The 18,516-nt window shown below is 36.9% G+C and overlaps 1 protein-coding gene across 6 annotated transcripts in view; it reads right to left on the bottom strand.

The window, feature by feature from the left end:
* The window catches only part of PKP4 (plakophilin 4), a 235,230-nt gene that overhangs the window by 90,765 nt on the left and 125,949 nt on the right, over nucleotides 1–18,516 (bottom strand). For all 6 annotated transcript variants that reach the window (XM_008574306.1, XM_008574309.1, XM_008574307.1 and 3 more), the window contains one exon: nucleotides 8,184–8,296. In XM_008574306.1, coding sequence (XP_008572528.1) covers nucleotides 8,184–8,296 — 113 coding nt within the window. The remainder of the gene's footprint in view (nucleotides 1–8,183; nucleotides 8,297–18,516) is intronic.

Here is an 18,516-nt window from a genome sequence, read left to right as displayed (position 1 = left end):
GAGAGAGAGAGAGAGAGAGAGAGAGAGAGAGAGAGAGACCACAATAATACATTGAACTTTCAGAAGGAGAGAACAAATCTATGTTTACTAGAGGTGGGGGGGGTGGGGGGGTGGGAAGAATTGGAGAAGGAATGCTAATGGGCATAAGGTGTCTTTTTGGGGTGATGAAAATGTTTTAAAATTAGATAGTAGTGATGGTTGCACAACTCTGAATATACTAAAATGACACGGAATTGTATACTACAAAATTAGTACGAATTTTATAGTATGTGAAATACATCTCAATAAAACTATTACTTAATTTAAACAACCTCAAGTTTTGGGTGGTGAGAACAGCAAAGGTCAAAGGAAAATAACTTTATCAAACATTTTCCTGAAGTGGTAAGTTAAATAAGTAATAAACAATAAATTGTCAAGGCAAAAACAATCTTTTCAAAGACTCTTCCTTTTTAAAGAATGCATTATTTGAGCTTTATTTAACAATGACTAAAAATATTCATTGAAGAAGATTTGAAGCATGAAAAAGGCTTTTCTGCTACTGTCAGCTCTAAAACATTTTTAGAATTTTTATTAGTATCAATCAAAGCCTGATGGGCACCAGCAGATGACCCTATAAAGTTTAACAACAAAAACAAAAAAATCTGAATGGTAGTGGTGAATCAAATCTTTTCCTTAAAAAAAATAAGTTTTTTTCTTAAGTGGCAAAAAGAAGACTATTTGTCAAGATTGTGTAACATTTTTTGAAACCATAAACAATTCTGTTTTAGCAGGGCTTTAAACTAACTGAAAAAGGACACATAATCTTAGGGAGAGTGTGAAGTCATTTAATTTCAACACTGATACCCTCACTGAGTTGATATGAACAGGCTTTTTCTGTGTTTACAGTAGCTTCCTCATACCTGGAGCAGCCAGTCAAAGGTCAGACAATGTGAAGGGATCAACTGCTTCCAAATTATAAAATCACATGCAAAAGGTCAAAATGAAAATTTAAAACTGTGCTTTACTTAACAAAAGTGGACATTAATATAATTATTAATAGGTCCATTAAAAAATATCTTTTTTGCTTCAATATAAATGAAAATTTAGAGCTTTATCCTAATAAGCAGACAAGCTATGATTTGCAAGATAAAATATTTGGAACCAATGTATGGCTCTCAAAGAAACTTTCTCTTTTACCATCTACAACTTATCTAGAAGTAACTAAGAAGCAATGAATAGATAACTGAGATGAGTCTCCGGGCAATGGTATGATTCCAAGTCTGATATCAGAAATAGTTTTAAAATTCTGTACAATAAGATTTCAGAGATACTTTCTAGAATTCTAAGATGATCATATATTCATTTACTGAATCTTCCATTCTAACTGTATTTTCTTATCCTTCCACAGTTTTGTTATCCAACAAGAGGAACCATTAATGTAATTTCTCTGCTTGCATGAAAAGTGAACAGAGGCCATACATACCTTGTACTGTATACTCTTAAGGCTGAATTTACCTTGCAATATTTCCCATGGCCAAGTCTTCCACCTAGAGTGTACTTGTCATTGGAGGGTTATAGTGATTTCTAACGTTGCAAATTGGCATCCCTAGGTCCCAAGCTACTGACCTTCCTTGGGAATTCCTCTGGCAAGTGAGAGCCATTAAAAGTTGTTTAAGGAATAGGCCTGGCATATCAAAGTAGGACTTTAGGGACAAGATAAATGGTTACCCATGAAGAATTACCTTAGGGTAAAATTTTTTAAAAACATTTGGAGGGGCCGAGCCCGTGGCGCACTCAGGAGAGTGCGGCACTGGGAGTGCAGCAGCGCTCCCGCCGCGGGTTCAGATCCTATATAAGGATGACCGGTGCGCTCACAGCACTCGAGCCCGTGGCGCACTCAGGAGAGTGCGGCACTGGGAGTGCAGCAGCGCTCCCGCCGCGGGTTCAGATCCTATATAAGGATGACCGGTGCGCTCACAGCACTCACTGGCTGAGCGCAGTGCGGCCGGTAAACAAACAAACAAACAAACAAACAAACAAAAAAACATTTGGAGAGAAAGGAATGTAGCAAACTTTTAAAAGTGGTTATCTCTTTCTTGGGGTTTCTTGGCAATATGTTGATTGTGGTGGTGGTCACATAACTGTATACCAAAAGTATTGATTGAAACCCAAAAACCCACACTAAAGGGGTGAATTTTACAGTAAGTAAATTACATTTCAGTAACTCTGACTTAAAAATATAATGGTCATCTTTGAATGGTAGAATCATAAATTTTTCTCTTCATGCTTTCTTGAACTTTACAAATTGTCTAAAATGAACATTATCTAATTCCATTTAGTAAAATACAGTGTAAGAATATGGCCTTGGCCACCCTGCTCCCTTCTGTGCCTTGGGCAGGTGGGCAGGGAAAGTCCCAGGATGAGTAGATGGGTCCAGAATCCAGGTGAGCTTTTGGGTCCTTGTATAGTCACCCCATCCAGTGAAATCTAAATCTGACTAATGTGAGAATGATACCCCTTTGATGATTGCAGCGAGAAGAAAAGCAAATCCTGTGGTCATCAAAATTTGGATTTGAAGGTTGTCTTACCCATGGGAGACATGAGGTTTAACAGGCCTATTTCCCTCTGAGGTTCCTTTGCCATGAAACTTTGCTGAGATGAGTTGTATATATCTCAGCATCCCTTGAGAGTAATTTCTGTTGCTAAGGCATGTACACTGTGCATCTGCTCAGGATATCTCACACCCCAGCACTCATGACTCTAAAAGGCTCTGCAGGCAGAAACAGTCATAGCAGGCTGCCTGCTTAGCAGGCCTGAAATTGATCCATCCATCTACATATACTAAAGTATCATCCTTGAGCCAAACTGCAGTGTCAGAATTGGTCCCCCAGAGAATGACTTTTAGTGAAGGTGCGATTCCATCCATTTATATTCCATTTAGCAGTGGAAGAAAGAGTGCTCTGAGCCTGTTTTTTTTTTGTAATTTATTAGAGAGAGACCACTGAGGACACAGCTTGCCCCATAATACAGTGGTCTCTTAATGGAGAAACATAGGAGAAATCATCCAAGCCTCAGCCCCATGGATCCTACTGAGCAACCTGGTTTGTTTTTATCTTACAGACACTCAAATTGTGGAATTCATTAGTGTTTCTGTCTTTAGCATGGCTACTAGGACACTCAGAGCAAAAATGTTACAATATACATTTTGTGTACTATTTTAACCATGGCTTCATCTTATTTTTCTAAACTTTATCTTCCCTTTGCCCTAATCTTCTCATTCTATTTTTAGTTTTTGTATTTTGAAAGGTGTTTCCAATACTTTTAGATGGGGTGAAATATTAAATACATAGATAACTATAGTATACTCTGAACTAATGCAGAAAAGCTGTAACTTCTCAATTAACTGATTCCACAGCCCACCTTCAATGAGGTGAAATATTAAATACATAAATAGTAAAAGCATAGACCACTAGAGTGAAATTGGTACAAATGCAGAAAGGCTGTTACTTCTCTAATAACTAATGCCATGGCCTATTGTCAGAGCTTTTCAAGGTTGCAGTGATTATTTTCAGTCTGATATATCACCTTTAGATACAGGCACCATCAATTCCACATTACGGATCATTGTAATATATTGAAACTGCTAGTTTTATTAATGCTTTTTTTTGGTAGTAAATAAAACAAATGGAAAATCATCAGAAATGAGATTTTTACTATCTTGTTCAGAAGACTACTACTTCCAAAGAGTCATTAACAGAAAAACTAAGCAACTTCACTTTAAGATTTTTTTTTTAAAGTTCTTAACGAGGCATACTGCAAGTAAACTGCCCATGATAATTGTGCAGTTTGCTTTTGAAGACATTTCCTGGTAGATCCCAAAATAAACAGAGGCCCAGTTTTTCTGCCTATGAAATGGGAACATCTCATGGCATGAGTTAAAAATGTGTCTTTTATACGCAAGTGTGAAGGAACTGAATTGCTCACTATTAGAGCTGCTCATTTGGAAAGGGGGCTCCTTGGTACAGTATTTAGCACAATATATGAGTAATTTATTAAACAGGACTTCATGCTACTGCCTCCACCATATTCACAGAGTGAGGCCAAGGATGGCAAAAACTTTGGACAACTGAAAAAGTAAATAAAAATAAACTTATTTTCTTTTGATCATTAATGTCATCTTTGGACCAGGAAAAGTAAAAATATCTTATAGATCCCCTTATCAACTGACATATGATTCAAATCAAACAATATGAAAAATAACTAGTTATCGAATACCCTGTTTTGTTGACTTAACTCACTTCACGTAAGAATGAACTAAATCCAACAGGAAGCTTCATGGTCATAAGCAGCAATTCCTTTTTTAATTTTCATGAGCCAATCAGAAATGGATGACAGGAAAGGAGGTCTGGGACTGAGAACTAATTTCTGTTCTTCTGTGTCCTTAGATTCTGGTTCTGAGACTGACGGCTGGTGGGGATTAGAAGATGCAAGGGGGAGCTCTCAAGTGATGCAAAAAAAAACCTTTGTTCCCTTTACTAACATACTATTTTCTAACAGGCTCCTTGCCTGGTGTAAACCTGGTGGTCACAGGGCAGAGTAACTATACCAACAGTCTTCTTAAGGTCCACTGAAACACAGCCTGAAAGGCATGAAGGGGGCAGATATGAGAAAGGATACATGGACACCCAAAGATGACAAGTTGGTAATCTAATGGCAAAGCATCCTTACTTGAGCTCAGAGCACACTGGGCTTCATTAAGGTTCATTATCCACTCAACGATCATTTGGCTGGATGCCCACCTGCTGAGCTCCAGACACTGTGGCAGGGCTGGGGGGTAGGCCTTACCGTCTCATAAGAGAGCTAACACAGTTATGAGAGTTCAGGTGACGAGAGATGACTTTCCCTTAGAAATGCATGGGAATCCAACATGAGATGGGAGTAGGGCGATCCAAGTGGATCAATTATCATTCCAACTAGATTCACTGAATGAAGATACCTACCTTACTCACAACCCTTAAGATCCCATAATATTTACAGATTCCTATCTGGCTCCCTGGCCTCTCTTTATTCTATTTTATACATGGCACTATCAGGAAAGGAAATCTGCCTCCAATAACAACCACCACCACTACCACCAACTTTCAGTGGGTTTCCTTTACAGACTTCATGAGTTCTCCATAATCAAATGCCAACTTTACCTTTCCAACCTCACAGGCCACTAGTATCCTAGATACTACTGAGCCTCTCCTCTTTCCAGGAGAACTGCAGTGTGGGATCATATACGCCTTTGTGCACATTTTCCTCCTTTCTCTGGCCTTGCTCCCATATCTGCAGGACCCATTCATTCAAACATTCACTGACTGAGCCCCAGCAACATGTCAGGCACGATGCTAGGCACTGATAATCAGACATGAAGCACACACACAAAAATCACTATTACCCATAATATGTATTTTACTTTCAGATTTTTAACACACCTATGGAATTAGCTAATTGAATTATATAACCTTAAAATTATTTAGTATTTTAAAACTTAAAGAAAAATGCATTAAAAATAATCTAATAGCCATGCATATTATCAACCACCCATTTATTTAACAGATGTTAACATTTTGTCATTATTGTTCAAGACGACTCTCTTAAATAAAATGTTACAATTTGGCTGAAACCTAATTCCTGATATCTTCCTCCTTTCTTCCTTTCTAGTGCTACCACCGTTATCTTAAATTGGTGTCATTCCAAAATATTTTTTATAGTTTTATTCCACATGCATACACTGATAAAAGACTAAGCATTGTATAATTAGTATACAGTATTGCTATGTATATTTTTAAAATGTTCATAGATGATGTCCTCCTATATCCATTCTTCTGCAACTTACAGTTTTCAATCAAAAGTCTGTTTTGCAAACATCATGTTGACACATGTCATGAAACGTAATTTCATTTTAACTACTCTAGGATTTACTTATCCAGTTTATGTCCCATTTCTATCCTGATGAATAATTATGTTCTTTGTAATTTTTTACTTTTGCAAATAATGCTGCATTAAACATTTTTACACTTGTCTTACCATGCACACCTGCCAGACTTTCTCCAATGGTATCCAGCTATTAAAGTTTGAAATCCTACTCTTCTGTCTACTGATTCTCACTCATTGTCAAGTTTTTAAAAGATAAATATTGTTATGCAATCTTTTACAATATCAGAATTAATCCAAAAATACATGATGAACAAAGCACAATGTGAAACTTTCCTTCCAACCCTCTTCAATGCATCTCTTCTTAGTTCTCTGCTACACTCAGGTGAACTGCTTAGTGCATGTGAAAGTATTTTCAGGTGTGGATGGTGGTTCAAATTGATGTTTCTGTGAGAGGATGAGCATTAGAAAGTCCTATTCTGCCATCTTGCTGATGTCACTTGGGTTTTTTAATTTATATTTTACAATATCTGATTGTGAGCTCATCTTTAGTGTTGTTAGTTTCTCAGCTGGGATTTACTGAACAACGTGGAAAAGTTACATATATGTTTCATCTTAAGTTCAAACCTACCGCCTTCGGGACACTTGAGACCTCATTCTTTGGTTCCTACATGAGTATTAAAGCCAACTCTAGTGCTTATTTTGCAGTTTGACCGCTGTCCTCAGGCCTCCTGCAGAGGTAGCCCAAATGCTTGTGGCTCTGGCTTTCAGTTGCCTTTCTATTTTTAGTACCTGAGGATTCTCCTTTCTCTTTTGCCATTTCCTCTAGGTATTGGCTTTTACTATTGATATATCAATTATTTCTAGGAGCTTATCAAGAAAATCTCTGTTAGTTTAGTTAGCTATATTGCCAGAAAAAGAAGTCCTAACTGAATTCTTTAAATGCTTAATTAATTTTTCTATTAATATGAAATTCTATTTTTCTAAACCAGTTGGCCCATACATTTTGGAAATACATAATTCCATATTACTGAGTTTGTGAATTGCTCTTTTTGGTGCTAAAGATAAAGACAATTAAAAAAATACTGAACAGAATTAAAACTAATTTTTGTTTTGACAATTTTAACTTCCTTGATAAATTATTTCATTGGGTATTGCAAAGCTAGAGTTAGAAATTTCCAATTTACAATTTTATACCTTGCTTATAATTTCTCTTCCTATAAAAACCTGCCTGGATATTAAAAAATTTATAATTTTATATTTGCTTTTTTCAAAAGTTTTAACTTTATTTGCATGCTTTATGCCTTACTAAACATACCAATATACACCTGTCAAGAGTTAGAATGAAAATTTCATGTGAATACAATTTACCAGCCTAATAGTTTAAAATTATTACCACAATCAACTAGAAAAGAGAAACTACAGACAGTATCTTATTCACTAAGAAGAAGTTTTTGCCTATAAGTAACAGAAGATACTGAGAAGTAGAAAAATTATGAGGTTAGAAATAACTGAGTGACAAGTTATTGTGGGCATACCTACCTAAGCATAAACAAACCAAGCTTAGAAATGCAAGCGATAAAAGTATTTTATGGTAGCCTTTATAGGAATATGTAATTATTAAGAAAGAAATCCACAAATAAGATGAACAGTGATTTAACCATTTGGAGCATGTGGTAGTAATTTTTATAGTAATGTTTTTAAATAGCATAAGAGACTATTTAAATAAAAAATAACAATCATAATTAAATGTTTTATCAGTAATATACTCATTTTGTGTTTATTATATTTGAATACAGTAAATTATTTCATATAGTAATTAGTTCATCCAGTAACTTCACAGAGTTCTAGAAAAACCCGAAGTAAATTAAGGCATTCTTAAAAACTAATTAAATCATCATTTAGAAATATTGCTTAGTTTAAAAAAAATCAGTACCAAGTCTTTGAAGTACCAGCCAATTAACTTTACTAAATAATTAGCAATTAATCATGAAAACATCCATCGATTATGTCTACATACAAGAAATCAAATTTCTGAAGGTAGAACAGTAGATTTCGCTGCAGAAGCTTACCAACACTATGTAAGACACTTCAAGCACAGGACTGAAGGATAATCAATACTGCACGAGGCTTCTCAAAATTAGAATAAATTGACATTTTTGGTGTCAAATTCAGGAAGGCAAGTTAACAGTGACAACAGTAACAGAATTATTTGCTGCATCCAGGACAACTTAATAAGGCACGTAACTTGAGGGCGTGTAAAGATAGAGCCAGCGGCCCTGTACCTGGTGCTGGCGATGCTTGGTGATTCTGCTCCAAGCCTACATCTTTCTAGCTGACTGGCAACAATCTGCCTTTCCACTTCCAGTTCTCGGGTGAGTCGCTGAAACTGAAGCTCCTGTGATTCAAGGAAATAAAAGGCATATAAGGCGCTGAGGTTTGCTGCTTAGGCAGATATATGAATTAATGTATGTCACAGGAAACATAGGAACATACCCATAACATAAAGATACACTGTTGCTTTGTGAAACTCAAGTTTTGGATGGAATAAATAACCTACAGATTGGTAGCTTTTCTAAACTTAAAAGCACTAGAATATCATTGGATAACATCAGAAACACATAGATCTTTATTTGTCTTTTTTTGTCTGGTTCTCATTGAAGTCTTTTAAACAGTTCTTCTGCTGGAGTGCCATATTAAATTTAAGGTTTGCAGAGCCCTTACTTGATGTGTCTACATTAGAGGCACACCAACCAATATAAGTCCTTCATCTTCAACAGGTAATTTCTATATCACTCTTACTGTATGGTAGCACAGCATTAAAAAAAAAAGATATAAATCCCCATGATGAGAATCATTTTACAGTGTTTGATACAAAGCCTTTTAATTAAGGAAAAAAATCATCCCAATACCACAGAAAAAAATCCTGTGGTATTAATTTACTTCATAACCAATAAAATTTTGATATTGTCACAAATGCAGGCCTGTGCTCTTGTATAAGGGGAGAGGAGGGAAACAAAAAAATGAAAAAGACTGAGCCATAACATGGAATTTAAAATTGTATTAAAAACCTGGAAAGATTGCTAAAGAAATTATATTCTTCAATGTATGCTGCATCAGGAAGACAGACAAGTTCTATTATAAAAGATGTTTAAACTTCATCTGTACTTCTCTTGTTAGTTTGACAGAATTTTAATAAATAGAAAGCATGTCATGCTATAAAACATCTAAAGATCAAATCAAGTATATTCCTAATGCTTTCAGCCACAAATAAAATCTCCAGGAACATCTCAGGCTCCCCTGTGCTATATTATCTCCTTACAAGTCTACTCAAAACAAACACTGAACTATATGTGTTTTAATTTGATAATGACTGCTAGTTCAAAATACCAGGCACCTGAACAATAAACCTAGAAACTAATCAGAAATAAAGCTACCTAGAATATCATTTATGACTATATGTAAATATTTGTTTCCCATAAAAAATTTAATTGAAAGATATATTAATTCCCTATAGAATAAGGTAAATGTGCAATTACTTGACAAAATTGGCTTTTCAACTTCTTTAAATATTTGTTTCCCATAAAAAATTTAATTGAAAGATATATTAATTCCCTATAGAATAAGGCAAATGTGCAATTACTTGACAAAATTGGCTTTTCAACTTCTATAAAGTTCTTAGAATAATTTTTAAGAAACGTCCCTGAACTCCTTATCACTTTCTGATAGAATCTTTTTCCAATAAACCCAATTGATGTGGGAGTACTGCACAGGGCCTAGACGAATAATAGTTGACTCAATAGTGCTGTATGATATGATTAAGATAGGTAAGTGGAACAATGACTGTCTCTGCCTAACAATTCCTAGACCACTGGCTCTTAATAAATGTTCAGCAACCAAAGACCAGATGGATACAAACTGTACAACATTCAGAACCACGCTAAGATAATCTGTTTAAAAAGAGTATTATGCTTACCTCACAATTACAATTACTTTTTCTTTGCTCTTCAACAGTGTCACATTTTTTGTACAGACTTCCATTCTTTCATTTATTTTACTCAATTGTTTATTATATACATTTTTCCCCCCACAAGACGGGCTGTTTCTACCAAGCTGGGCCAGGAAAGGACCATTCAAATCCCAAAATATTCCAAGCCACGACTTTACCTTTGTACTCTGAGTTCAGTGGCTACTAGGGATTGAGGACTGGAGTTTTTTCCTTGTTTTCAGATAGCCAGAAGTTACCATACCAGAGTAGGATTAAGGTATGTTTCAAATAAGAACATGGAAAAAAAAAATTCCATTCATAGAAAAAATTCCACTGTAGTAGTTTTTATTATGTTTGTGGCTGCCTATATGACCTCTTAAACATCGTTTCAAAGAAATGGATGGGAAAATTCCTGCTTGAAAGCAGAAATTGGAATGTAATTTCCTATAATTTCTTCCCTCAGAAGCAGAGACCAGTGACTTTGCTCTGCTAAGAAGATGCGCTCATGCCTCACTGTAACTCACGTGCCGACACTAGGACTATGACTCCAGAAAACAGGAATCTCGTTTTCTCTTTCTCTTCTGCCTTCTTTCTGCACTCCCTACATTAGGTCTCAAGGTGAAGTTCCGGGTTGGTCAGTTAGCTCACTTGGTTAGAGTGTGGTACTGATAACACCAAGATCAAGGCTTCAGATCCTGGACTCCCTACATTAGGTCTCAAGGTGAAGTTCCGGGTTGGTCAGTTAGCTCACTTGGTTAGAGTATGGTACTGATAACACCAAGGTCAAGGGTTCAGATCCTGGGTCCCGGAACTTGCCAGCCACTCCCCTCTCACCTCCGCCGCCCCCGCCCCTTGCTAAAAGTGATAAGGTCAAGTTCCTGACATGGACATGACCTCCATATGAACTGCTGTCTATGCTTGGTTGGCAGTACTGGTAGTTTCTTTATCTGACCAATTCTGTGGCACAGATTTGAACACTGTCCTGGAAGCTTAGTCTCCAGCATTGTTCTCCAGTCCTTGTCACAAATGTGGGAATTCACTGATAACCACTTAATAAACTCTTTTTCTCCTTAATTATCATGTTAGCCTCTGTTTCTTGTAACAAGGAATCTTGATTGATGCATCTATAGAAACCATTTATAGTTGTTGCATTGCTAAGAAAGCCCAAATTGCTAGAAAAGCCTACATTCCCACGATGTAGCAACATTTTTAATTTAAAAGTTGGGCAATTCCTTAAACATTCTGATGGACTGAGTAAAGTCCACATTATATCCAAACTTGCCATGGAGCTCATAATAGTAAACATAAAAACCATTCCACCTATTATGTGCCCGCATTTCTCACAAGCAGGACTTCATTAAATTGCCAAAACCAGAATATTGGGAAGCTATAAAGCATGAAATTTGTAAATGTTACTTAACACTGGTGACTATTTACAAGTAAAATATATGTATACTTTGTTGTAAAATTATTCACATTACCACTATAGAATATGTTCGACACCCATATGTGACTGGCACCACGGGGGATTAGTAGGATATAAATATTTAACAATTCTGTCTCTACTGGTTTCTTTGACTGAGGAGGAAGACGGTATTAATGCAATCATATAAAAACACATCTAATGATTTCCAAAATAACGCTTATTAAGATGATAACGCAGAGATATCATCATCAAGTTTTAAATTTTACATTTTATCCTTTAAACAAAGAGTATAAAGGCTGATCCTCAAATAAGTATCCCAAACTGGGCATCTAAATTATAGGAGTATCTTATTTCTTTTGAGAGAATGAGAAAATTAATGTTAATAGAAAGCACTTGCCAATGATTTAGTATATGTCAGTTTTCTCTTAGAGTCTGGTAAACAGAATCACAAACTTACAAAGAAAATCAAGTCTATTAATGTGCTGTAAAAATAGAATCTGTTCATTTGTTTTTATAGTTACTCCATTTCTCTGAGGCAAATATATTGATAAATATCTTTGAGAGAGTTGAGGGAATAGGAGAAAACAAAGCTTCGCTTTCATGAGGGGCCAGATGTGGTGAACAGAGCTGCACTGCCCAAGGAAGGACTCGCTGCTCAGCTGCCAGCAGGTGGCCTGTGGCTGTCAGCTCCTCCGGGGGTGCCTCAGCTGCAAAGAACACCCTTGCCCATGGGCACACCCTTCTGTGGCTTGCATCCAGCCACTGACTGAGGTAGGAATATAAAGACTGGGCCCATATTTGCTCCCTGTGGGCTTGCCTAGTATTTGGAATTCTCCGCTGACCAATCCTGCTTTTCCTGTCCTTTTCCTCTGCAGGTGTTGATCCCTGATAGATCCCTTATTCTGCATGCAAAACTCCATCTCAATGAGAACCCAACCTGAGAGTCTTATTCTTTGGCTTCCTCTTAACTAGTGATAGAATTTTCTCTCATTTCCAGTATTTAAATATTGTGAGATACTTCAAATATATGGAAAAAGTATGCAATGCCACAATGAAGTTCTGTGAACCTGACCTGGCTATAGCAATTCTTAGTATCTTACTATGTTTGCTTCAGATTTTTTGAGAAATAAAATATTACAATTTTATAAAATCCCCTGGTTTCTCTCTCTGTACCCCATTCCTCTCTCTTCCTACCTCTCCAGAAGAAATCATTACCCTGAATTTGGTGTTTATTATTTGCATGAATATTTTATATTATTACTATTACACATTTATAAGTGATTCATAAGTGATATATAGTACTGTTTTGTATGTCCACACAATTTATATAAATGGTATACTATAGTTTTTACAGATTGCTTTTACTGCAAGATGATTTTGAAATTTATCAATCTTAATACATATAAATCTAGTTTATTTATTTTCACTGCTCAATAGTATACCACTATACAACTATAACAGAATGTATTCACATGCTCTCATCAAGATGAACCCTTGGGTTGTTTCCAATTTCATGAAATTATATGCATTCTATAAAATAAGCATTTTTGTATAAACCATCTTGTGCACATGAGCCAAACTTCCAGAGTAGAGATCTGGAAGTGGAATTGCTGGGTTGAAAGGTATGCACACCTTCAATTTTGCTTGATAATGACTGTCAGATTACTTTTCAAACTAGGTGACCCAATTTATATTCTAGCCAAGAGTATATGAGAGTTCTAGTTTCTACACATTTTCACTGACATCAATTGGCATTTTGAGGATGAAGGCTCCCCTAATTTATTTATTTTTTGTAGTCTGATAGGCATGAATGCCATCTTGCTTATGTTTTATTTTGTATTTCCCTGATAACCAACATCTTTTCCTGTGTTTAACGGCCATTTAGGTTTTTTAGTCTCATAGGTATAAACTCTCAAGGGAAAAACTTTTGCCTACTACCAGCACCCAGACCCGTCCTCTTCTGTGGGACAGGCTTCTCATCACCCTTACACTAATGTTGCAACTTTGCAAAGTTTTAGCTTTGGGCAAGGGATCTTATTAGACTCTCCACTGTAGACAGCCCTCAAATACATGCAGCATGTACCTGACAAATGGTATGTTCAAGGTCACCCAGGTACGGCAGATACCTTCAGAGTGAAAGCCAGTTTTGTTGCTTACTTAGCTTACGATTATCACTCTCATTTTAGTTTGGGTTTCTTTGAATTTCTTATTATCTTTTTAGCTTGACCTTGCTTTTAAAAAGATAATTTAAGGGGAGAGGGGTAGGGGAGAAATTGGTTAACGGACACAAGGAACAAGTATGTTTTGTAATGACAAATATGCCAACTCAACTACCCTGATTTGATCATCACGTATTCTACACAAATAATGATAGTTAACTCTGTACCCCACAAATATGTATAATCAATTATGTTTCAATAAAAATAAATAAATTTTAAAAAAGAAAATCTAAATATTTTATTCAGCATATTCAGTTTATTTCATGGGAAAGAATGCTCAGAATATTGAATCTATAGCTTTTCATATTTTCTCTTAATTTCTCTGAGCTGCATTCAGGGGAGAATTTCCCAGTACTACCTTCAATTCGCTATTTCTCTATGTGCCCTGTTTAGGGTTTATCACATCAACTATACTTCTCTCCCCGCCCCCCCAAAAAACAATATTTTCCATTTCTGAGATATCCAGTTGGTTCTTTTTCATATCCACCTGTTCTTTTTTCCCAGTACTACCTTCAATTCGCTATTTCTCTATGTGCCCTGTTTAGGGTTTATCACATCTACTATACTTCTCTCCCCGCCCCCCCAAAAAACAATATTTTCCATTTCTGAGATATCCAGTTGGTTCTTTTTCATATCCACCTGTTCTTGCATGCTCATTTGGAGTGAAATCTCTATCTTTCCCCTTTGTTTTCCCTTCTTACTTAGGTTTACCTTCACCTAAACTCCCAGGTTTCTAGGTCATGAATGAGGCCTTAAATTGGTGATTTCAGTGTTTCTTACAAACAGAAATACTAGGGATACTGCACATCTGGTCACAAGGCTACTGTCTCCTTCTCCTGGCTTCTAGAAGCCCCAGGCAGCTTTCAGTGTTAGGTCCCTGTACTCCCATTTCCTTTGATAAGAGCTCCACTCCAGTTTTTAGCTACAAGGACTCTGGTCCTTTGAACTGTTTTCAGTGTCAACTGAAAACAGGGCACACTTCACCCTCCTGTGGCCTCCTAGTCTCTCTCACCCTCAATAAATCCTCACTGATGGCCGTAGTGACATATCTCCTGACCCTTTCCAACTGCGCCCCATGGGAAGCCTCGTTCCAGTTTACAAACTCTCTTTACAAACTCTTCATCTTTTGCTCAGAATATTCTCCAACTCTGGGTTACTAAGAATACTCCACCCTCCAGGCTTTGATTGAAATGTAGTTCTTTCCTGAAAATACTGTTTTTCCCACAACCCTCTCCGGTGAAGACTATGCATTCCTTCACACCCCACACCCGAGGTGCCCAGAAGTAGGGACGTGGCTCTTTCCTGATTCCTCATTACCTCTGCTTATTAGCACAAAGTTGTTTAGAATATTGCTCATGTTATATGATTGTCCTCATTGTCAGGAGGATCTGTAATCACATCCCCTCTTACATTCCTGATATTAGTAAGTCATGTTCTCTTTTTTCCCTCATCAGTAAAGACCATTATTCTTCCAAATAGATGTGAAAGCTTATTGTGCTTTGATGCTGGAGCCATGCAGCTACAGTTACTCATTTGCATCCCTACCATATGCATACTTCAAGTTAGTCTGTTTCACTAATTCATGAGTAGCTACAACAGTTATGACAACTATGATGACAACAATTAAGAAACCGCAGGAGGCACTCATCTCAGGCCGTCAGCGATGATGATGATGACGGCTGCAGCTTCCTGCTCCCACATTCACACTGATTCCCAGCTCTCTTTGCAGGCTTAGTGCAGGGTGTGCCCTCTTCTTGCCTGAGGCCACTCTCTCCATGCCCCACTGCCTCCTCCACGATCTTGCTTCTCTCTCTCTGGAATCTTCAACTCTTTCTCCTTTGAACATATCTTCTTGATCTCAGGAATCAATCTCTGCTTCCATCCCCTATGACCTATACTACCTCTTTCATGAATATTTTTCTTTAAGTTGACTACTTTTTAAGACTTGAAGCCATTGAAATTCTGGGTTTCAATGCTTTTATATTTTTTCCTAATATAAACTAAAATATATAATGATTTTTTAAAATGGTCATCTATGTAGCAAAAATCATTTCACACCAGCAGTACATATACAACACACTGGGGTCAACACAGCTTTCCCTGCTGATAAATCTCAGCAGCAAAGTCCTGAGTACCAGTTACACTGAGAGAAGAAAACTGACGTGGTTATTACATGATGCAATCAACGGTTAAAGAATGCATTTTTAAATTTTAACCATTAATGATTAAAAATCTTCCAAAAAATAATAATTTACTTTTCTGCCTTAGTACACTGAGTTTATATCACTAAAAGATTAATTATCACTAAATAATATGCTAGATTTTTAAGGTACAGGGGATTGAACAGGATATGTCTTGTTCCCAGCACATACTGTAGCACTTGCCCCCCTTTCCCATGTTCAGAATATGAGTAAATTATGATCATGAACGTATCTTTGAGAGTCTTCAGCCAGTTGTAGGGAACTCTTTTAAAAATGAATATTTAAGAACTACTAAGAAATCCTCAAAAACATCCTAAATATCATTCTCTAATCTAGGCTGATACTAAAACCAAAGCAGCCATATTTACAAAAGGTTCTTGAAACTCTCAGCTTTAAGATAACCAGCTAGTATTGTAGAGGTGATCAAATGTCCTGACCATCTATCACAATTTACTTAATAATTGACAAACCATTATTAGGTCTATTTGGTAGTCACTAAATCAATACATAATTAATTATAGAAATGCTAGGTATATGATGTCTATTCCCTTTGTATTGGCTAGCTCCCTTTGTTAAAAGGAAATTAAAGATCAAAAAGACTTGAATAACTAACATTGCCCTTCTCAAGTTGAGAACACCAGTGTCCTACAGGATGTTAACAGATATTCCCTTTTAAAGGAAGCATTCTGGGTCAAATAGGTTTGGGAAATGCCATCCAGAAGTTTCCAAATATGGGAGATTCGTAGTGACCCAACCGTATTAAAAGTTCTGAGAAGTCTACCAGTAGGAAATCAGCTTACCTTCGTTTAACCCAGCACTTCTTTGATTTACTGAAACTAAGCATACTTTTCAAGGAACAACCATTAACATCTCGAAAAACAATATTGTTTTGAGAACGCAATTTAGGCAATGATGAAAAATAAAGCTCACTTATTGTACTTAGAGATGGCCGAATTAAGGGGTACCATACTGTATTCTACATGAAAAATATTTTTATAAATCAGAAAACAAAATTTTAATCATTTTTGTCCAGAGTGAATATTTACAAAGGGCAGGGCACTACAAAGAGTTAATCTGCTGACACCACACCACTTTGAAGACATAAAGGATGCACACTATGACACCTCTGCTAGATTAGTTGCCTTATGCTATGCCTATAGCTTCTCATACTTAGATCTTAAGATAAAAGAAAAATACAACATACAACTACCAATCTAAGTTCTTGTTGCACTAATACTCTAATAGGAGATGACTCACATTAAGATTTTTATTGTTTATTCCTACTATCAAACCACACAGGAATATACCAGGTTCTAGCTGACATCTTTTCCTCAGTTTTAATGAAGTAGAGAGAAAATAGCAAAGTTTACTGGATGCTCTAAATTTATATTCTAAAGGTCAGGCTTTTATCTGTAACTTTGTCACCAAAGTTTTGATTAGGAAATCAAAATAAAGGAAGAGAGGCTTGGGTTTACTTAAAACACACAAGGAAAGCTTTTTGCTTAGAGCCCTGTGCAAATGAGAATTTCAAGATAAACAGGTAAAGGCCCAAGCTTTGCCTATCATACCACTGATGGCTTCTTAAAAGATTGTCTACTCAACAGTAACTCATTGTGTGACTTGCCATTGAATCTTCAGTCTCTCAATTCTGACACTGCATGAGTCCATGGTGATGTCCAAATTCACTATCTCCAACAGAATTTTCAATGGTCTGCTAAGCAGCTCCACCTGGATGATCGGTGAATCACAGCCCCACCTGATGACATGTCCCCCACTGCCTGTGTTTTCTATTTCTCCACTGCAGTAGTTCTCAAGAAGTGGTCCTTGAACCATCAGCATCAATACCACTTGGAGACTTCTTGGAAGCAGAAGAGGTGGGGTCCAGTAACCTGTGCTTGAACAAGTCCTCCAGGAGATTCTCATGCATGCAGAAGTTTGGGAATCAATGTCCTAATGGAACCACCACCATCCCTCTTNGTGTTTTCTATTTCTCCACTGCAGTAGTTCTCAAGAAGTGGTCCTTGAACCATCAGCATCAATACCACTTGGAGACTTCTTGGAAGCAGAAGAGGTGGGGTCCAGTAACCTGTGCTTGAACAAGTCCTCCAGGAGATTCTCATGCATGCAGAAGTTTGGGAATCAATGTCCTAATGGAACCACCACCATCCCTCTTTCACTCAGGCTCAAACTGTTTCAATATTCTCATCATTTCCTCCCTATGTCTTACTCCTCATTCCTTACACATTAAATGGTTTCCCAAATCCTGCCACTCCACCTCTCTAACACTGGTTGAATCGTTCCTTTCCTTGCCATTCTTACATCACTACCCTAATTCAAACTCACATTTACTTTAGATGATTGCAATAACCCCTCACACTAAGTCTTCTTCCCACTGTGGTGGTGAGGGGCCTTGCCTCTGCTTTTCACATTTCTTCCTTGTATATTTGCCTGAAGTTCAATACTACTTGCCAATAATCTCGATCTTTTACTGAGCATGCTAAATGTTTCATGTGTATCACAGGCTCTATGCTAAGTGTTTTATGTGTATTACACAGTTAACTCCCCACAATAAACCTGTAATGTAGTTACCCTCACTTCACAGAGAACTGACTTAGCTTGAAATCTCCTCAGTCTGACTCCTAACCCTATGGTGCTAACCAGTGTGCACTGTGCCCTTCCCTCCCCACCTCATAACACAACTTACAAAAGCCAGCTCCACACAATCTGCCCCCCAAATATCTTCTTTCAGTTTCCCATCACTCTCCTTTATGTGCCTGCACTGAA

Source organism: Galeopterus variegatus, unplaced genomic scaffold (assembly GCF_000696425.1).
Source record: "Galeopterus variegatus unplaced genomic scaffold, G_variegatus-3.0.2 Scaffold1031, whole genome shotgun sequence".
In the NCBI taxonomy this organism is placed as follows: Eukaryota; Metazoa; Chordata; class Mammalia; order Dermoptera; family Cynocephalidae; genus Galeopterus; species Galeopterus variegatus.
The sequence above is the reverse complement of the archived record's forward strand: the minus strand, read 5'-3'. Positions and strand labels throughout refer to the sequence as shown.